The following is a 22070-nucleotide window of genomic DNA, read 5'->3' as shown; positions in this document are numbered from 1 at the left end:
CATAGTATATCACAACTAAACACCCGATCGCGTTTTGCACCCTATTTAATTATCCGGCGAAATTCAAGCTGAGTTGGCAGCCGGACATATCTACGTGTCATTTATTTCCGATAATTAAAGCGACATCGTTTTGCCTCATGTCGAATTGATATTAGTAATAACCAAACGACGTCGTTTTCCTGTAATTCAAAATAAGAACCCTAATTTTTTAACTAGGGCTGCTCCTTTGTGTTTTATTAAACATTTCCGAAGAGCCCCAGTGAAAATCATCAATGGAGAATTCATCGGCCTCCTCGCAATCGTCCCCCAAGGTGCGTTGTAAACCCGGAAACACCAATAACCCCCAAGGTGAGTTGAGGTGCGACCACGATCTTCCAGTGGAGCATTTCACATCCAAGACCGAGTTGAACCCTTTTCAGAGGTTCTACTGCTGCCGAATTCGTGATATTGAAGATTGTGGTGTTTGGCACTGGATAGATCCAGAGCTCACTTCGCACTACAAGGGCTGTTTCCACAATTTGCAGGTTCAAAGGAACAGAGCCCGTCAGCTTCTTGACATAAATGGCATGAGGGCACAAGTGGAATCATTGACGTTGGAAGCTTCTGCGTTGAAGGAAGAACTTGCCCTTCAAATTGAAGCCTTTAGAGAGCTCAAGAAGCAGAATGCTGCAATGGAGGTGATGATGGCCAAATTGCACAGGAAGAATAAGATTTTCTTGTTGTTCTTGTTATTGTTGGGTGTGTGGATTTATCTATGAACAAATAGTGGGTTTTAAGCATTTCAAGTAGTAGGGTCATGTAGTATTAGTAAATGTAGTAGGTTAGAAGCATTTCAATTTCAAGTAGTATGTAATGAATGATCTATGTACTTATGAATGAACAAATTTTTCAATGAACAAGATATTGTGGATGAACAAAACGATTTTCTTCATATATGAACTGCATTCATGTACTGCAATTTAGTCCAACATAATGGCAGTTTTAGCATAAAAAAAACTAACAGATTGTAATCGTTGAAAACCACAACCAGGTCCTATTGTACCAAACATTACAAAATAAGTTCAAATTTTTTTCAAGCCTACATCTAAGTGTTGGCTGATTCTTGAGTGTTTCCCACATCTTGCACTACATCACTTATTGCCTCATTTGTAGCCCCACTTCTTGCACCTCCACGTCTTCTTGCACTGCCATAAGTGCCTTTCTCTGCTGTGTAGACTCCACTCCTCAATGCAGCCCTTCTTGCTTCAGACATGGTAGAGACAGAGGCAGTAGATTTCTTTGTTACCCCACTTGATTCACCCCTTGCTTTCTTTGGCCTACCTCGGAGCTTCTGAAAATCAAAGTGCTTAGTAGATTTAAGATAGTGTTTTGTAATTAAATAAGTAGAATGTAACAGCCCTTACCTTTTGTGGCTCAGTGGTTTGCTCAGCAGATGGCATAGTCATATTTTGGCAATTCCTTGTATTATGGCCTTCTTGCTTGCATCTCCCACAATGCATGGCCACACCATGCTTGCTGAGCCGCTTGCCTTCCCTCTCTTCCATTGCCCTGACCCACTTCTTCTTTGGTCTGCCAGCTCTCTCTGAAACTTGGAGGCTTCACTTTTTCACCATCTACATCAGGCCACATCTGTGGCCTTCTAATGGGCTGCAGACCTTCTTCATATGCCAGTAGGTATCTCCCCAAAGAGTAGTAATCGTTGACATAGTCACATACATCCAGGTTCATGTAATGAACCACAGCTAAAACATGAATACATGGAATACCAAACAAATTCCAAACTCTATAGGTGCAACTTCTATCATTAAGACTAACAACAAATTTGTCAGCAAAATGGTGCACCTCAAACTTCTCTCCTAAAGCAGGATAAACAACACATTGGCTAGCACCATCCTTCCTTCTTTCAACAATATTCCTAATGGCAGGACATATTCTATCTTCACATTGTCGAAATTTATCATATTTTCCCACCTGCCTAACCATCAAGCTAGTTCTAATATCTTCAAGCATATGAATGTTATGCTTACCTCTTGCTGCAAGGATGTAGCCATTGAATGTCTCGCTGATATTGTTGTCAATGGAATCACTGCAAACTTGTGTAGAGATGAAGGCTTTGCAAAACCTTTTATAGTCTCTTGCCATGAAATCATCAAATGCAGCCTGATTTTCACTCTTAAGATCTTGGACTGCCAACTTGAAGTCAGCATCATTGGTGCACCTAGCAGCCTTCCAAAACAAGTTCTTCAGTGTGATCCCTTTGTACAGCTTCTTCCAGTTCATATATACATGCCTCGCACAATTTCTGTGCTCAGCACGAGGTGCAATAGAATGCACTGCATTCTCAAGTCCCTATAATAAAAAAAGCTTAACATTAGTGTCATATCATGTATAATGAACTGAAATTTCAAAACCAATAATAGCTTCTTACCTTTTGCTGGTCAGATATAAAGCTCCAACCTGCACCATCTCCAACTTCAAGATCCTCACACAACAGCTTGAAAAACCATGTCCAACATGCTTCGTTCTCTATTTCAACTACAACCCATGCCACAGGAAACATTTGATTGTTTCCATCCTTTCCTGTGGCACATAACAAGATTCCTCCCAAATATGTCTTGAGGAAACACCCATCTAACCCCACAACTGGCCTACAGCTCCTCCTGAACCCCATTCTTAAAGAAGAAAACCCAATATACAGCCCTTTGAACACATTACCCTCTTTCAAAATCAACTGAAACCTACCCTCAACATCTACTCTTTGAAGCTCAGCAAGATACCTTCTAATACTCCCATAGTGTACATCCACAGATCCCCTCACCAGTTCATGAGCCTTCCTCTTAGCTTTATACAACCTATCTCTAGTCACCTCGGTTTTGAATCTCACCAAAATATCATCTCTCAACTCCTTTATGCTCATATCATACCTTACCCTAAACACATTTAGGTACCTTTGTGCAATCCAGTTGCTTGAAATCATCTTGTTCTTTGTTTGTCTGTTACATGTATGATCACCATCATATTTTGTAATGATAAAGATTTTTTCTTTCCTCCAAAGACTACCTAACACCCTCCATGGACAAGGAGGAGTACACTTAGCTAGGCAACACTTTTTACTAACCTTTCTAAAGTGAATAAACCTTCCTGTTTCTATGGCCATAGTGGTCAATGCGCTCCTACATTGAAGATCATCTTCAAATTGCATACCTAGCACTATCTGAAGGTCAGCATGCACACACTTAGGGTCATAGATAACCCTCTTCTTCCTGTGCCTCTCACCCTCTTCATCCTCATCAGTTTCAGATGATTGAACATCATCATCACTGCCCTCATATTCAGAAACCTTGTCTACTCCAGTGTCAAAGTCTTCTATGGCCTCTGCAGTATCAGCAAGATCAAACAAATTCCCTAAATCTGCTAGATTAACTCTTAATTGGATGAATTCCTCATTTGATATGTAATCTAAGTTATCTATGCTTACATCAGAGTCCACACATCCCTCAGCTTCTGGAATCCATTCAGTATCATCAGAGTCCACATTATCCCCTGCCCTTGCCGCATTATCCCCTGCCCTTGCCGCATTATCCCCTGCCTCAGCCTCATTATCCACTGCCCCTGCCTCAACCTCATTATCCACAGCACCGCCATCAATATCAACTACCCCTGCCCCAGCCTCATCTCCCCTGCCCAACACATCAGCTTCTGTAAGCTGATCTAATGTCAAAGACCCTTCCACATAAATGAATAACACCCTCAATTTATGATGCAACATATCTAACATTGCCATCACTTCCCTATCTCCATTTATGTCCATGTACACATCAGTCTCTGGGATTCTATACGTTATTCTACTCCATTTGTGTATCCCCAAGCTGTTAATCTCATGCTCTAAGTCAAAGTAGCCAAACCTATCTGAATCTAGGGGCATCCTAAGATTAAACCCACCTCCACTATACAAATATCTACCATTTGGTTTTGTCACAAATTTGCCACCCTAACTGATATTAATGGCGAATTTTGTACTGCAAAATAAACAAATGAAAAAGCAATAAACAACTGACACCAACAATAAACTAATGGCGCACAATACAAATATATTATACAGTGCACAAACCAACATTTCGAAAATGATAATAACATGACAAGAGGTCCTACCACCCACAATAAACTATACATACACAAAACCCTATACTCTACCACATGCACTGACATTTCTAGTAAAGTTAAGAGATGACCTACCACTGAGGCGCCATTGAAAACACCAAATCCAGGGAATGCGACAAAGATTTGCGGATGTTGTAGGGCCAGCAACAGTCGAAGTCAATGGTGATTCAATGAAGGGGGGACCAGATGAAGAAAAAGGTGAAATGCAGTGGTGAAAAGTGAATACTGTTGGGGATTAACCCTAATTATCGAGTAATATTACCGCCCAAACGAAACGACGTCGTTTAGTACTAGGCAAAACGACGTCGTTTCATTAATCGTCAATTATTAAAAAAAAATTACCATGTCATTGCCATGTAGGCTTTAGTATGCTCTGTCATAAAAAAATTGGACATGTAAGCTAAGTTATGTCGCCGGAATTCTTCGCCGAATGCAAAACGCGATCGGGTGTTTAGTTGTGATATAATGTGGCTGAAATTCTGTACGTGATGCAAAACGCGAGATCCCTAATAGTTACAGGATTTATGGGCATTAACCCCTTATTATTATTATTATTATTATTATTATTATTATTATTATTATTATTATTATTATTATTATTATTATTATTATTATTATTATTATTATTATTCCTAGCCGATTTTATCATGGAAATCCCATTGCTTGCACTGGTTTTAGATAAAGATAACCTAACGCATTGATCCAGAGTTTCAATAATACTACTACTAATAATAATAGTAACAAATTTATGTGTTGTGCTTATTGAATTTTTTTCGGAAAGAATAAATCTAGCCATCTAGGAATAAATTTTAGATCCCTCAATTGTTTTAGCCAAGGGTTGAGTTACGGTAAAAAAATTATTAAACGTAAAAAAATTATGAAGTTTACACTTAACCTATAAATTAACTGCATTTAATATAAATCCATTATAATTATGCTAAAAGTTTGCACTTAACATATAAATTAACTACATTTAATATAAATGCATTATAATTATGCTAAAATGCACTATAATTTCACTTCTTCTTCTTTTTTTACTTGGGGAAGTTGGGGAGGGGGAGCACTGAGGTTTGAACCCGGAACCTCACTGTTCACACACATGAGATCGCATTGCTTGGTGTCCCTTGGGAACTATAATTTCACTTTTTATGTGATAAATATTTTATCTATTCATAATTTTAAAAATGAACGTTAAATGAGATTTTTATTTGAATCACTCTCCACCCACAAGCTTTTTAAATTCAAACTTACTTTACATACTCACAATTTAGCAATATAATACGAACTGAAGAGCTACAACAAAGAATTCAAATTTAGAGATAAAAAGTGGATAAATGAGTCAGATCTGAAGACAAAAATCAAATTGAAAAAAGACACTTAACATACTTTAAAGTCGATTAGACATGACTAGTAATGAAAAATAAGTCAAATGGGTATTGGTATTGTATTTAAATAATAAGCTATAAACATGAATCCTAATATATAGGATATGTATATATTTAGAGATAGAGGCTCTAAAGCTCAAATGTGAAAAACAAGTCATTTTTTTTAGAGATAGAGGCTCTAAGTGCTATCTTTTCCAACAAGCTTTTCCCAAAAATTCTTTTTCAAATTTTTTTTTTTTGAGTCATTCAAAATTTGTTGTTGATTTAAAATCCGATTGAGCAATAAAGCTTAGACTCAAATCAACTTTGATCAATAGGAGAAAAAAGGTCAATCGAGGAGCTAATTAATATTGCAATTTAATTTGTCAATTTTTTTTTATCGCAATTTAATTTAAGTTATGTTATTGAAAAGAAAAATAAACTCAATGACAAAAAGGAAAAAAAAAAAAGGAAAAAAGAAGAAGAAAGGAAGAGAAGAGGATCCTAAAAGCAGAAGAAAAGTCGGCGCCTTGCTTCACCGACCAATCATCACCTCTCTCTCTCTCTCACGTCACCCACCTTCATTTCTCTCTCTACAATTTTTACATACAACAAACATATATCTATCCCCTCTACCCTGGCTTTTCAAATCAATACGAGTGAGTATATACGTTACTGATACCTAACCCTCATTATTTTCCTTAACCTTTTTCCAATACAATTCTGCCTTTCGCTAGGGTTCATCCGCTGATTTTTTTATTAAAGCGGAAAATTCCCTCTGCGCAGTTTCTTTCCTAGAATTAGTCTAGTATTAGTTGGTTTTCATTTATTATTTTGTTTGATCGGGAATTATGGGGAGTTTGATTGTGGAATCAAGTGCGGTTTCTACTCACACCGAAGGAATTTTTGTTGAGAGTGATTTGAAAGATAGCAAGAAGAAGAAGCGTCGAGCGAAAAAGTCGAAGCAAACTACGTCAGGTAATCTGGGTTTAATAATTTGTTCTATTTGTGTGTGGTTGTTTAACTGCTTTTTGTTCAGTAGAAATAGTGCAGTCTATATGAAATGTTCGTTGCTAAATTTTGAAGATTTTATTTTTTCTGGGATTTAACAAGAAAATTAGCTGGGAATATTCGGTTTAGAGCCACTTAGTTGATGCTCAGATATCAGCTCTTGCAAATTTTATCTGTAGGGTGTGAAATTGTATGAAACAGTTATATAGGAAGCCACTGTGCATTGTTATTTAGTACTTTGTGTTATGTTCATATTGCTTTGGTATGCATATTTGTATGCCCCTTTAATTTGTTTGGTTGATTTGAGAAAGGTAGTCTACTGTTTTCTCTTTTCTGGACAGACTTTTGATGTTTATGATACTCCTCGATTTTACACAGTAAGCGAAACTGTCCTGGATGCGTCTAGCTCACAGATTGGTAACGCTTCATCGCAGCATATGATGTCACATGAGCATCATCAACTGCCAAAAGAAAGTAATGTAGGCATCGGATTAATGTCCTCAAAACATGTAGAGGAACTAGTTACGGACGGGAACCTGCTGAATCAGCAATCAGTTCCTCAAGATTGTGAGGAACCATTATCTCTAAGTTCAGTACCTGGGTCTGCTTCTAGTGAAGAGCCTGTTGGACCTGTGTTGATTGCACGACCATTATCTCTAAGTTCAGTACCTGGGCCTGCTTCTAGTGAAGAGCCTGTTGGACCTGTATTGATTGCACGACCGATTGATTCTCTGGCGCGCCGAACATATTTTCCTCCTCATTGGTCTACGGATGCTATGAATAGAGCGCTAGAGGTTTCTTAAGTGCAATGCATATCAGTTTTTTTTAGAACAGCATCATTGTCTCTTCTTTGTCATAATGGTGTTACTTCTCTTTATGCAGAACGGAGAATTATTGAGGGCTGTGTTTCGTGTCAATGCTCATAATAGACTTGAGGTTCGTCCTAAAACTTACTATGTTCTTAATAGTTGTGGCTTTCTGCAGTTGATCATGAAATGTGAGGCATCGATATTTTATATATATTTTTTTAATTTTAATTTTATTTTTAGGCATACTGCAAGATCGATGGGGTCCAAACTGATATTCTCCTTAGCAGTGTGGTCGCTCAAAACAGAGCTGTAAGTGTTTTCCTATTTTGGTCAACACTTTATACTGCCTGCTAGCATGTATATCTTTTATTTCCGTTGCCCTTTTCTCCATCTTCTGTCAAGAACTTGCATTTCATCACAAATCAAGTTCTAAATGTAACTTGTTCTATATGAATGTAAATTTTACTTCTTGATTAACATGTTATTCTTCTTCTGCTTCATAGTTTATTTATAAACAGAGTAGAGTCTTTTTAATGAATGGTGATGCTGCCTGTCTCTCTTTCGATACAGAAACTTGTATGTCTATAATTTGAAATGTAAGTTTTGTGGGCATCTTTACTTTTGGCACCTCAGACACTCCTTCCTTACCTTCTCTATTTGATGAATGGTGGTGCAATCTGTTAGATCTTTTGGATGTGAACTTAACTATACTGATTACTACTCTTTGCGAAGAGGAAGCTTGTAGTCTCCACAAAAATCTTACTGGGCTAGTGCTGGTCTTGTGACTGAGATTCTGTATTTCATGAAAATCATATTGAAGTTATCTATGACAGAAGTTCTCTTCCTTATTTTGCGGTCATTATGCTGCAATTCTGATGTGCATTTGTTATATTTCGTTAGCATTGATTATTGCATGTACCTTTTGTATTGAAACATGCTAAAGTGTTACTTGTTGTTGCTAGATTACTCTAAGATTTTCTTAACTTCAGCTGTATTTTCAATTTCCTGACATAAGCGTGTTGTAGATTGATGGAGATACTGTTGCTATTGTCATTGATTCACCATCATTGTGGCCGAGAATGAAGGGGTCAAATGAAACTATGAATAATACTGAATCCGGCAACAATTTGCATGATGGTCGCAGACATGCTCAAGATTGTTTGAGTGGAAAATGTAATTTAGATGTGGAGGCCGAGAATGGCTTTTCCAAAAACAATGTAGTTGTTGCTAAAGGTGGTGCCTATCAGGATAGTGAGTCTTGTCCTGGTGAAGTCTCACATTATAGCAATAAAAATGAAGTGTTGGGTGATGGCTATGTCGGTGGCTGTCAACTATCTACATCTGATTCTTCCATGCACTCTTGTCTTGGTGATGCTCATGACACAAGGATTTCATTGGAGAAGTTGTGTGCCTTAACAGGTTTATATCCATCAAAAAGACCAACTGGTTCAGTTGTTGGTATCATTGGAAGGTCTATTCGAAGGGACTATATTGTTGGTTTCTTGAGTGTGAAGCAATGGATTTACAGTAGAGAGAGCAAAAAAAAGAACTCCAGGAAGAATAAACATCAACAAGATCTCAATCAGGGATATGTTTTATTGACTCCAAATGACCCGAGATTCACCAAAATGATGGTCTCCCTCAGAAACCTGCCAACAAGCATCAAAAAACGTTTGGAAGTTGGTGATTTAACAATTGAGTCAGATTTAGTGGCTGCAAAAGTGGTTGATTGGGCTGAAGAAAGTTATATCCCGGATGCACGTGTTATTCAAGTTTTTGGAAGAGGCAGTGATGCGGAAGCTCAGATTGCTGCAATTTTGTTTGAAAATGCAATTGATGCTTCTGAATTTTCTTCTGAAGTACTTTCTTGTCTGCCCCGCACCCCTTGGGAAATACCCCAGGAAGAGTTAGAAAGTAGAAGAGACTTAAGAAATTTGTGCATTTTCACTATAGATCCTTCAACTGCTACTGAGCTTGATGATGCATTATCGGTAGAAATGCTGCCCGATGGTAATTTTCGGGTGGGGGTTCACATAGCTGATGTTTCCTATTTTGTTCTACCTGATACAGCTCTAGACATTGATGCCCTAATTCGATCTACCAGTGTGTACTTATTGCTGCGTAAATTGCCAATGCTGCCCCCTATGCTCTCAGATGATTTAGCATCCCTCAACCCTGGAGTGGATAGACTTGCCTTTTCTATTATTTGGGACATGAATTCTGCTGGTGAAGTTCTAGAGCGTTGGATTGGCCGCACCATCATAAGGTCTTGTTGCAAGCTCTCGTATGAGCATGCTCAAGACATTATCAATGGTTTGTTTGATTTTCAGGATCGTAATCAAACAGCGAAACCTTGGCCTAATTTATATGGCCAATTCGAATGGTCTAACGTCATCGAATCTGTGAAAAGTCTTCACGAGATCGCGAGGCTTTTAAGGAGGAATAGGTTTGAAGGTGGGGCTTTGTCACTTGAAAGCCCAAAAGTTGTTTATTTGTTTGACGAAGAAGGCGTACCATATGATACTGTGTTTTCTGAGCGCAATGACTCAAACAGTCTTGTCGAAGAGTTAATGCACTTGGCCAATAGGACAGCTGCGGAAGTGATTACTAGAACTTATCCATCCTGTGCTCTACTGAGAAGGCACCCTGAACCTAATCCGCGGAAACTTAGAGACTTCCAGGCTTTCTGTAACAAACATGGTCTAACATTGGATATTTATTCATCTGCTCGCCTCCATAGCTCGTTGGAGCACATCAGGGGGGAAGTTGGGGATGACACTGTTTTGTTTGATATCCTAATGTCTTATGCTGCAAGGCCAATGCAGCTGGCTTCGTACTTCTGCAGTGGAGAACTCAAGGACAGTAGTGATCATGGTCACTACGCACTTGCAGTTCCTTTGTACACACACTTCACTTCTCCTCTGCGGCGATACCCTGATATTGTGGTACACCGAACATTGGCTGCAGCTCTAGAAGCTGAAGATGTTTACTTAAATAGGATAAGAATGTTGAAAAACATATCCATGGAGGAAACGTTGGAGAGATGCTTTACTGGTGTACACTTTGACAAAGATGAAATAGAAACAGTTGAAGCTCAACAAGCTTTGTCTGCTGGAGCATTAAGATATAGGGTTCCACAGACTGAAAATCTTTCTGATGTGGCTGCTCATTGTAATGAGAGAAAGCGGGCTGCCAGACACGTGAAGGATGCTACTGACAAGCTCTACATGTGGCTTCTTCTTAGAAAGAAGCAGGTATATCTTCCATCATATTTTGAACTTGAGTGACTTTTTAACTTTCTTTCTTCCCATTTGTCTACATAGTTTTGTAACCAAAATTATGTTACGAACTTGGGATGGTTCTTACATGGGCCATTTTAAATTATATGTTTTGCTGCTTATAATTTTGTTTGTCTTTTTGATTTTTCCCTTTCTTTTTAGTTATTATATTATATCCTGAATAAGGCATGTTTGATGTTAGATCGTGATTTGTGATTGACAGGTTGTAGTACGTTTGCTGTCAAACGAGTACTCGTTTGACTGCACACAATATCAACAATTATTGGCAGTCTAGCATACGTTGTAGTTCACAAGCTGTTTTTACTTTCCTGATCATTTTAGTGTACGAGTTTGACCGCTTGAACCCTTCTCCTTCTTGCTTCTTGGCAGATACTAATTTCCGAAGCCAGAGTTTTGGGGCTTGGACCAAGATTTATGTCTATATACATTACAAAGCTGGCTGTGAGTTCTTGGCATTTTTCCTTGTCTTGATCTTGAGTTGATATGATAGCTGCATGAGATATTTGTCGATCTGGGTAAAATGTCTTTGCTCATCTTCACCTACTACTTTCTGTCAGATTGAGCGACGCATATACTACGATGAAGTTGACGGGTTAACAGCAGAGTGGCTGGACACGACATCAACCCTGGTGCTCAGTCAGTCGCATAAACGTTCAAGCAAGAAAAGTAGTCCTGGAAAAATTAGCAAGACAGTTGACGAAGTTGCTCTGTTAGTGAACCCCGTTGAGGGAGAGATCGGCGAGTCACAAACATTTGGAGACGTTACCGAGAGAATGGATTGTGAACCTGTTTTCTTTCCTCTCACTCTGCATATCCTGTCAACAATTCCTGTTGCTTTGCATGCTGTTGGTGGGGATGACGGGCCCCTTGACATCGTGGCAAGGATGTACGTTAGTTCATATTTTCACTAACTGCATCACCACGGCCTCGTCCCCCTATTCCCACATGCACCCTGAAAGAAGTGCAGATATAAGGCCAGGTTCAGCTGGAGAGGAGGGCAGCCGGTGGTGGTCGACGAGGAGGTGTATATAAGGGGGTGGTTTAACCTCTAATCTGGTGTTCATCTCGTGGCTCTGTTTTAGTTATGAGCCACTAGGGTGTCGCCGGAGCAGTGGGGGAGGCGGTCTTATCTTTTTTGTTTCGACCGGTTGTCCCAAATTAACTCAGCTGATTCTGGTATGTGATCGAAGTCGGAAGTTTTGAGTTGAAGCCATAGATGTCTAAATCCTTGGTTTTTGGGAACTCTATGTTCTATTTATTGCAATGCTTTTTTTTTAGACTAATATACCAACATAAACTTTCTTTCTTGTCCACTTTGTCGTTGATTGTAGATGCATTGCATTGCTTTGCTATACTTGATGGATGTCATGTCATGCGATGAACATATACGAGTGTTTGTGTATTATCATAAATTCTGTCTAAAATTTTATGGATTGGCTTGGACCCATCATTAGTAAATTTGTGTATATATTGGATATAGCTTCTCAATATTTAAAAAATGTAAAGGACATTATGTTAATAAAATAATTATAGAACTAATTTTCTAAATATATCGAAGTTAAAAAATAAAAATCTTGATATCTACCGGTGAACTTGTTTATGTTCCCGTTAACGGTTAATTTCTAATTAAATCTCATTCTTCCAGTATAGTTGTATATACTAGGCTCAATGCTTAAAACGTGCTAATTAAATTATAATCTTTTGATATGTATTAAAAAGAAATCCAAATTTTTAATTGACGTGGCAATTAATGGAGGACAAATTCACTACAAATACAGATCGAAAAAAATAAATAAACGTTTTAATATGGCAAATGTCTGCTCGTGGACTCGTCTTTATATGGCAATTTGGTAATGAAATCCCAAATTGATTCATCAAATCCCTAAATCAAAGAACAGCATTCAAGCTCATGCTCCACTCCACTTCTTCTCATCAAATGTTTAGACCACACATGGTTAAACCCATCAAATTTTCCCAAATATTTTCCAATAACATAGGCATAAAGTTAGGAATTTCTGCAGGTCACAGCTTCCGCTGCAGCTTGAGGATTCCACCAATCATGGCTACTTCAATTTCCACTGCCGCCACGACTCAGCAGCAGCACGTTTCAACTCAGAGCGAGTCGTCTCCGAACTCTGCGACTCGGCCTCTCCAGGTCTCTCCCGTTCCTTCTTGGTTTGGAATTGAGCATTTTTATATGTTGATTGGGAATCTCCCAAATTGTTGGAGTTTTTGGTTTGAATTGAATCTTGGAATCCGACTTTGGAAAATCCGAGGAAAAGTGAGAATTTCTGTTGCTTTTATGAATCGGTTGGTTTGTAATTAACTAATTTTTCCAAGTACATTTACCAGATTTGCAGTTATATATCAACAGATTGTATTGTTTCTTTTCTTTTTCTTATAAATAAGGAAAACGTGAAAAAGAATATGAAGTTAGGATGAGTTTTGTACTGACATATTAAGAGATAGTATTGTTTTTGTCTCAAATTGTGTATGTTTTGATTTTGTTGAGCTTGACCAATCAAAGAAATATGTTATTCTTAGTGAGCATAATTCTCAATTCTCAGTGAGCATGTGTGTGTTTTTCTTGGCGACGAGGGAAACCTGCAACCGTCGTGCAAGAGAGATGTACGATGCACGGGCTAGCTTTAAGTGACGGGGCTTGACTTAGAACGTATGTTAGTGTTCAAATTTATGACATTTCAGCCATAGACGCCCTTTCCACCAATTAGACCACCCTTAGCGGATGTAAGAAGCTGCATTGGGCAACTATACGATGGGCTTGACCTAGAATGCCTTAGTGAGATTCAAATTTATGACCTTTCAGCCGTAAACACCCTTTTCCACCAACCAGACAATCCTTAGGGAGATGTAAGTTGCACTAAGCAAGCTCTATACGATGGGCTTGACCCAGGCTAGGAGATTCCAGTGAAGATTCAAATTCATAACTTGTCAGTCGCTAACGCCCTTTCCACCAACTAGATCACCCTTTAAATGGATTGTAATCACATAAAACAGTTATCTTGTGAATGATGATTGGTGAAAGCTTAATTGTGTTTTGAGTTGGAGAAGAGAAATGTCACAAATGTTTATTTCTGCTTTGGTTTTATGTGTTTGAAGGCTTCATTATTTGTACAATACATCTAGGAAATTATTTGATTTATCTCATGGTGTCGCTCTCGATTGTCCTCAACACATATTGGATTATTTGACTTATTCAGATTGCGAAGCGGTTGGAGAAGTTTAAAACGACAATTTTCACACAAATGAGCAGCCTCGCAATCAAGCACGGCGCTATCAATCTTGGACAGGGCTTCCCCAATTTTGATGGTCCGGAGTTTGTGAAAGAAGCTGCTATTGAGGCCATTCGAGACGGTAAGAATCAGTATGCTCGTGGATATGGAGTCCCCGACTTGAACTCAGCCGTTGCTGACCGTTTTAGGATCGACACCGGGCTCGTGGTCGATCCAGAGAAGGAAGTTACGGTCGCCTCCGGATGCACGGAAGCAATAGCTGCGACGATTCTAGGCCTTATAAACCCCGGTGATGAAGTCGTCGTCTTTGCTCCGTTCTACGACTCATATGAAGCCACTCTGTCCATGGCTGGCGCTAAAATAAAGTCCATCACCCTAAAGCCCCCGGACTTCTCCGTCCCGATTGATGAGCTGAAGTCCGCTGTCACGAAGAACACCCGCGCCATCCTGATGAACACTCCGCACAACCCTACCGGTAAAATGTTCACAACAAAGGAGCTTGAGATCATTTCCTCGTTGTGCACGGAGCATGACGTGTTGGTGTTCTCCGACGAAGTTTATGACAAGCTGGCCTTCGAGATGGACCACGTCTCCATCGCCTCACTCCCAGGGATGTACGAGTGGACCGTGACCCTGAACTCACTTGGGAAGACGTTCTCACTGACCGGGTGGAAGATCGGGTGGGCAATTGCCCCCCCGCACCTGACGTGGGGGGTGCGGCAGGCGCACGCCTTCCTCACGTTCGCAACGTCCACCCCGATGCAGCACGCTGCGGCGGTGGCCCTCCGGGCGCCCGAGTCGTACTACGAGGAGCTCAGGCGTGACTACGCGGTGAAGAAGAGAATCCTGGTGGAGGGCCTGAAGGCTGTGGGCTTCACTGTCTTCCCGTCGAGCGGGACCTACTTCGTCGTGGTGGACCACACCCCGTTCGGGCTGGAAAATGATGTCGCCTTCTGCGAGTATCTGATCAAGGAAGTCGGTGTTGTCGCCATCCCCACGAGCGTCTTCTACCTCGATCCGGAGGAGGGGAAGAATCTTGTGAGGTTTACCTTCTGCAAAGATGAAGTCACTCTTCGAAGCGCAGTGGAGAGGATGAAGGAGAAGCTGCTCTTGAAGAAATGATAATAATGCTTTGTGTTTTTCATTAATCTTATTTCCATTTTTGCAAAATTTGTGATCAATTTGTAAGGAGATATAGCTATTGACATATATATTAGGCATTTGAATTTGTAATGTATTGTTGTCGGAGGCAACCATCCACAATTTTCATTGTAGTTCTGGAATAAATTGAATTTTTTGAAGCTGTTTGTCCATTGAATCTTTATTTATATCGAAATTTTGTTTCTAACTAAGAATTAATCTCATTTATTTTTTTCTTTCTCAAAACTCATTCATAATTCTTAAAATCTGTACACTCATGTGTGTCAAGTGCTGTAAATGAATTGAGTCGCTCGTGAGCTACTTGGATTCGATAAAAATTGATTTTCAGTTCATTTAATAAAGTTAATTAGTTAGTTGAAAAGATTGATTTTCAGTTCATTTAATAAAGTTAATTAGTTAGTTGAATGAACAAAGCTTGAGTTATACAACTTATACTATACTTCCTAGTAATTGTATTATTTGGATTCGATAAAATTAAAATTGATTTTCAGTTCATTTACCAAGCTTGAGTTATACTATACTGAGTAATAATTGTATTAATAATAATTGTATTAAGTCTCTAAACAATTGTATTTGCTATAAGAAAATAGTGAATATATTATGCTATTTTCAATAATATAATCTATTTTTTTAAAACTAATATTCTAAACATAAATAGAAATTTAGAAAGTTCGTTGGGGATTACATAAGCTCGTGATCTTCTAAATAATTTATAATAAAATTTGAGACTCTGCACGATAGTACACTGACCAAGCTTGAGCACAACGGTATTTTGTTGGCATCGATTCAATTACATCTACAAAAATAAGAAGAAACCATGATTCAATTGAGTAAAATACAATTTTATACTTCATTCGTTCATTAAAATTATGCATTTATTTTCTTTTTGTTACATCCCTCCAAATATATAAATTATACAGTAAAATAAACTTTATATTTTCTCATTTTTTCTTATCCTTCATTTTTTAAAATAAATTTGTAACAAAAAAGAACACATTTTATAAGTAGAAATAATTGCATATAAATACACCAATTTGGCCAAAATTCATTTTTGACACGTACTTAGAAAAGTTCAATAAACTACACGAACTTTATTAATTGTTCAATTTTGACTCCGATTTCATTTTTTCCAAGTTAAAAAATGACATGGTGTATATGTGGCTCATCAAAAATAACATGACATCTACATGACATCTACGTGGCGTCTAGATATCGTCTGTGGCTCATCGGAATCAAAATTGAACAAATAATAAAGTTTGTGTATTTAATTTATTGAACTTTTCTAAGTACACGTTAAAAATATATTTTGACCAAAATTAATGTATACATGCAATTAACCCTTATAATTACTACCAATGAGTCAATGAACCCTAGCTCAAATGGCAAAACTGAAGCACTCAATGTGACGCCCGAGGGCGAACTACGGAGTGATCGCCAGTGCAAAAGAGGCACGGACAAAGAGTGGCTCCGATTAAGACTTCCAAGCGGAGGGGTGTAGGGATGAACCAGAACACACTGAACGAGGGGGATTCCGAGAATATGTTGGAATGGGACGACATATTCAATGAGGGCTTAAAGAATTTAATTGGATTACTCATACCAACAAGAAGCATCTTCTTTTTTGGTTGCCACATGGAAGAAACTTCAAGGTTAAGAATGTTTGGCTTAGAGCAATTCCAGGATGGGTGATCCTTTGGGAAGTTTATCAGGGAGCGTGCGAGTGATGACAAAACAAGCTAGAAAAGACTCATGTTGGTTTGTGGGGACAGCCGTCAAGTCTGGAGTCGGGCTGTTACAGGTGGTATCAGAGCCGAACCCCTCCCAATACGGTGTTGGTTCAGGGTCGAACCAAGCAAAAGCTGGTGGGCCTGTGACGCCCTGGGACGAAGTGCGGAGTGATCGTCGGTGCAAAAGAGGCACGGACAAAGAGCGGCTTTGATTAAGACTTCCAAGCGGAGGGCGTAGGGTTGAACCGAAACACATTGGAACGAGAGGGATTTCGAGAATATGTTGGAATGAGACGACATATTCAAGGAGAGCTTAAAGGATTTAATATCTTTTTTTCTGGTGCCCACATAGAATAAACTCCAAGGTTAAGCGTGCTTGGCTTGGAGCAATTACAAGATGGATGACCCCCTCGAAAGTTTCTCAGGGAGCGTGCGAGTGAAGACAAAATACGCTAGAAAAGACTCGCGTTGGTTTGTGGGGATAGCCTTCAAATTTAGAGTCAGACTGTTATACCTAAAGACTCTTTTTTGTGAGAAATTTTGAATGCAATCTTTCTTGATTTCGCACGCACACACGAATTAATTATTTGATTATATATTAGATAATTACTACCAATGAGCCATCTAAAGGAGTAATTGTCATTAAAATAGTGTTTCCTCCCAAATGAATTTACCATAGTTGGTAAACGCTTTATTACCAACTATGAGCACTTATAAACTTCGATGTGTAATTTAATTATGGTAGTTATATTTAATGTATAGGAAAAAAAAAGTATCATAATTTTATTATACTTGAGAAAAGAATACATAAGTAATTCATTGTTCATCAATTACAAAAGGATAAAATATACTCACTCTATCTCATTTCAACTGTCATGTTTTTTTTTTATTCTTTTTTGGTGTTGATGTAGCGGTAAAAAATTAATGTCCAAGACCTGAGATTCTGGGTTCGAGTCCTCCGTTGCGCGGTCTTTAAATTTATTTATTTACTTATGTAATTTATCAAAAAAATGTCATGTTTTTTTAATTTGTTCCACTTTAAATGTCGTATTTCTTTTTATGAAAAAAACTAGATTCAAAAGTGGTAATATTTGGGATCCATATCTTCTTTTAATTTTATACCACACTATTTAATAATCCAATTAATTTTTTTAAAATAAATGTGCACAAAAAAAATAACAAGACACTCGTAATGACTAATGAGATATATAGAGTATTATTTTCATTTATATAAAATCATTTTATTTCTAATATAATGTACTTTACATTATATGCTATTAATTATTTTTTCTCAATTGTATAAAGTAGTATATACTTCACGGCGTTGCATTTTATCATCATTTATAAATATGTATGTATGTTGCACATTAAATGCATTATAACATGTTAACTTTATAAAATAAGGTAACCATTCAATTTGGATCCTTCTAAAAAAAAAGAACACTTATTATATTTGGTTCACATATAATAATAATTGCTTTTTTAGGTACATTCAATTGTTATTATAAGTGCACATACCGCTCCAAAAAGAAAAAAAAATCACACAAGTTTTGTTTGATTCAAATTTCAAATTGTGACACTAATACGTAAACTCTATTATCGTTCCGTAGATTCAAAATTCACAAATATTTCCTTTCTACAACTTATGTCTCACAAAGGTCTTAGTAGATCGCAGCCACAAATTTAAAGAAGAAGAATAAAAAAAGAACAGGAAAAAAAATCATGAAAAAGGTAAAAATAAATGAATTAAGTATTCGGTAAAAATATCTGGTTTCTCACCGCCACGTGCCGGCGGGAAAACAAGATACACACAAAGGTAAAATCGCTGATCCCTTCCAATCCAACGGCGTAGAATCTAGAACCAATATCAACCGTAGATCTTCCATGAACGGTCATGATCAAATGTAGGTGGCCCCCACCATATTCCTCCTCCTACATTAAACCCGGTCCAGTCTGATCATTTCCACAGCTGAAACTCTGCTCCCTTCTCTCTCTCTCTCTCTCTCAAATTTCAGACACACTCTTCCTCTCTCACCCACGCCACCCACACACTTCTCTCTTCTACGCTAAACTCCCCGCTCTCGCCGGAGATGATACCGGCGCCGGAGTCCATGTTCGGAGAGATACGAATCCAACGGCGGAGGTTGGCGTGAAATAATGGAAAATCAGAAAAGCCAGCAAAAGCTCACTAGGACCAACTCCTCGTTGCTCCGGTCATCCCCCACCGTCCGCTCCTCGATTCAAAGCCTCTCCTCGGTGAGCGAGATCGCATCCGATCAGGAAAATTCAGACCTCGAGGAGCAGAAGCCTCACAGAAAGCCATGCCCACCACCTGTTCGACCTATTTCCCCGCGCTTCGCCGCTTCAATTCTCGCCTTTCTCCTCCTCTCCGCCTACGCCCTCCTCAACTGGGACGGCGCCTCCACCTCGGAGAGTCTTCTCCTCGCCTTAATCTTCGTCGCGGTCCTGCTTTTCCTCGTGTCGAAAAACAAGGCTTTAATCGGGAAAAGCGTCGTCTTTTGCAAGCAGCTGTGTGATGACTGCGGCAGAAGATTAAATTTGAACCCTTGCTGTTTTTACTCCAAGAATCAAACAAAACCGGTGCAGTGGTTCATCGGTGACCCCAATCCGGAGGAATTGGAAGAATTGGAACTGGAATTGAATCAAGAAAATGTTGTGAGAGAAGGTGTGGAGTTTTACACAAATGGAGATATCTACGAGGGCGAGTTTCACAATGGGAAATGCAATGGAAGTGGAGTGTATAGCTTCGTTGTGAATGGTAGATATGAAGGGGATTGGATTGATGGGAGGTATGAAGGGTATGGGATTGAGAGCTGGGCAAGAGGGAGTAAGTATAAAGGGCAGTATAAGCAAGGCCTACGCCATGGATATGGCGTGTACAAGTTTTACACGGGGGATTCGTATGCGGGGGAATGGTATAACGGGCAGAGCCATGGCGTTGGAGTGCAGACTTGCGCAGATGGGAGCTGTTACATTGGGGAGTTCAAATATGGTGTCAAACATGGCCTTGGATGTTACCATTTCAGGTTCAAGTTTTGATTTTTATTGTGTTTTTTTTTTCAGTTCTTGAATTTGTTTGCAGGATTTGATGCTTTTGCATTGCTTGAATGGGACAGGATTAGATGAGATAATGATATGTTGTTTCCCAAAATGGAAAAAGGAATGGCTGTGTTTGATGTGTCTGTGTTAAAGATTTTATTTTTATTATCACTTGTTATTATTCTCAGTTCTTGAATTTGTTTGCAGGCTTTAATGCGTGGGAATTTGATGGTTTTGTGTTGCTTGAATGAGACAGGATTAAAAGAGATAAATTATCTGTTGTTTCCCAAAATGGAAAAAGAATAGTTCTGCATATGTGTGTGTGTGTGTGTGTGTTTACCTTATAAAATCATTTGCATCTGTTGTTCAGCAAATTCTTGTATAATAGTAGTATTATGAAAATTGCAAGTTTTGGTCTCATGATTCCAATTGTACAGAATTAGTTGGATTTTGGATGATTTATTGGGAAGTAGGTAATCTAGATTTTGAATTTTACTCCTAAAATTTGTGTTGCAAATTATGGTTGGCAGATGCAATAATTAGATTCTAGCTTGTGACTAATGGATGTTGAATAATTGCACAAGTTATACAGATTTGATGTCTCTGTCTTTACCAGTCAATTAGTTGAGGGAAATTTCCACCAGAAATCAACCAAACCGTCACTTTGGTTGAAGCTTGATTGAATCTAAAACAAGCTCATGGTTTTGATAAATGATAGGAATGGAGATAGATATGGTGGGGAGTATTTTGGGGACAAAATCCATGGCTTCGGGGCGTACCACTTCGCCAACGGCCACTGCTACGAGGGGTCGTGGCACGAGGGGCGCAAGCAAGGCTACGGAATGTACACGTTCAGAAGCGGATTGAACAGGTCCGGTGAGTGGGATTGTGGCAACCTAACGACGCCCCTCCCACCTCTAACGGATGCAGTCCTCCGTGCCGTTCAGGTATATATCAAGAATCGGGATTTAGGGTTTACATTTGCTTTTGAGCTTGTTTGATGGTATATAATGTTAATGTTTTTACCCTCTTGTCGTACGAATGCAGGCTGCGAGAAAGACAGCAGAAAACGCAATCCACCTCCGGTGCGTGGACGAGAAGGTGGAGAGGGCCGTGGCTGCCGCAAACAAGGCGGCCACGGCTGCGAGAGTTGCTGCTGTGAAAGCAGTTCAGAATAGGATCCATCGGAAGTTTTGCAACACTAACAGCTGAAATGGGCCGCGGTAAATATAAATTTATTTACCGTGGCTTTTGTATAAAAGGGACGGGAATCGCCACCCCGATCAAGTCGGAGGGAGGTCTGAGTTACTCACTCGACCCATATACTAATCTGTACATACAAATCCATGTATACATCCTTCTATGGAGAAAAGAAAAGAAAAAGATGAATCATTTTTCATGAAAGATCAAATCTTTTTTTTTTTTTTGCTCCAATCCTCTCATCTTTTTAGTGGGGTCAAATTCAAAGGATGAAGCTCCATGATTTGTTGTGTTTGAGACCAAAATTCATGACCAAGTTTGTCTCTTACAGCATCATTTCTTCTTATTATTATAATTTCTACTATTATTATTATTATTGGATGAGTATCTTATCTTTAATGTCAGTTCTTGTTTCCTGGTTTTCTTCATGCTTCGAAAACCAGCAAAGATTTAAATCAAATCTATTTGTCAGAATCTTGCATAATAAACCATGTTATCCATTTCTTGCAAGAAACAAATTCACAGATATTGAAGTTTTTTATTTGAGAACACAAAGATATGGGGAAATCGAGACCTACAAACAAAGGTTTTTTTTTCTTTGGGAAATTTATAAAGTCTTGTAATAGAAGAAATTATTAAAATTCTGGCCAAGTTATTTGGTCTTATCCTTTGCGAACTTCTTGATATAGATTTGTCTTTCATCCAAATTGGAAGATTCTAACCAAGCAAGTTCTTTGTCGGATTCGATTGATCGATATTTCTCACGTAACTGCAACATGGTTTTTTGTCAAAAAGCTTTTACGTTTGATCAAAACACATGATCCCATGCTTTCTAGTTCTAGTCTTTTTTTTTTTATAATAATTCGTAAAAAACATTATCTCACTCTAACTCATCATAATTCTTCTAATAAAAAGAAAAACATGATGAACCCAACAAAAAAAACCCATAATTTAATGTGGCATCACCATTAAACTAAACAATTAAAGCACTTGTCTAAATCAAAACTCAAATCAATGACATATC

The 22070-nt window shown here is 38.6% G+C and overlaps 4 protein-coding genes across 4 annotated transcripts; all 4 read left to right on the top strand.

The window, feature by feature from the left end:
- The first annotated feature begins 272 nt into the window (after nt 1-272).
- LOC131007778 (uncharacterized protein At4g04775) lies at nt 273-758 on the top strand. Its single transcript, XM_057934698.1, has one exon. The coding sequence runs from the start codon at nt 273-275 to the stop codon at nt 756-758; it is 486 nt and encodes a 161-aa protein (XP_057790681.1).
- A 5309-nt stretch (nt 759-6067) lies between these two features.
- LOC131024211 (DIS3-like exonuclease 2) lies at nt 6068-11951 on the top strand. Its single transcript, XM_057953724.1, has 7 exons — nt 6068-6503; nt 6915-7330; nt 7419-7472; nt 7586-7654; nt 8371-10599; nt 11014-11085; nt 11202-11951. The coding sequence occupies exons 1-7, from the start codon at nt 6377-6379 to the stop codon at nt 11553-11555; spliced, it is 3321 nt and encodes a 1106-aa protein (XP_057809707.1). The 5' UTR covers nt 6068-6376; the 3' UTR covers nt 11556-11951.
- Nucleotides 11952-12389: 438 nt separating this feature from the next.
- LOC131024202 (uncharacterized) lies at nt 12390-15199 on the top strand. Its single transcript, XM_057953712.1, has 2 exons — nt 12390-12799; nt 13866-15199. The coding sequence occupies exons 1-2, from the start codon at nt 12554-12556 to the stop codon at nt 15018-15020; spliced, it is 1401 nt and encodes a 466-aa protein (XP_057809695.1). The 5' UTR covers nt 12390-12553; the 3' UTR covers nt 15021-15199.
- Nucleotides 15200-18741: 3542 nt separating this feature from the next.
- On the top strand, nt 18742-21422 carry LOC131024191 (uncharacterized). Its single transcript, XM_057953704.1, has 3 exons — nt 18742-19833; nt 20565-20793; nt 20894-21422. The coding sequence occupies exons 1-3, from the start codon at nt 18944-18946 to the stop codon at nt 21056-21058; spliced, it is 1284 nt and encodes a 427-aa protein (XP_057809687.1). The 5' UTR covers nt 18742-18943; the 3' UTR covers nt 21059-21422.
- Nucleotides 21423-22070: the final 648 nt, after the last annotated feature.

This window comes from Salvia miltiorrhiza, chromosome 1, assembly GCF_028751815.1.
Source record: "Salvia miltiorrhiza cultivar Shanhuang (shh) chromosome 1, IMPLAD_Smil_shh, whole genome shotgun sequence".
NCBI classification, from domain to species: domain Eukaryota; kingdom Viridiplantae; phylum Streptophyta; class Magnoliopsida; order Lamiales; family Lamiaceae; genus Salvia; species Salvia miltiorrhiza.
The sequence above is the reverse complement of the archived record's forward strand: the minus strand, read 5'-3'. Positions and strand labels throughout refer to the sequence as shown.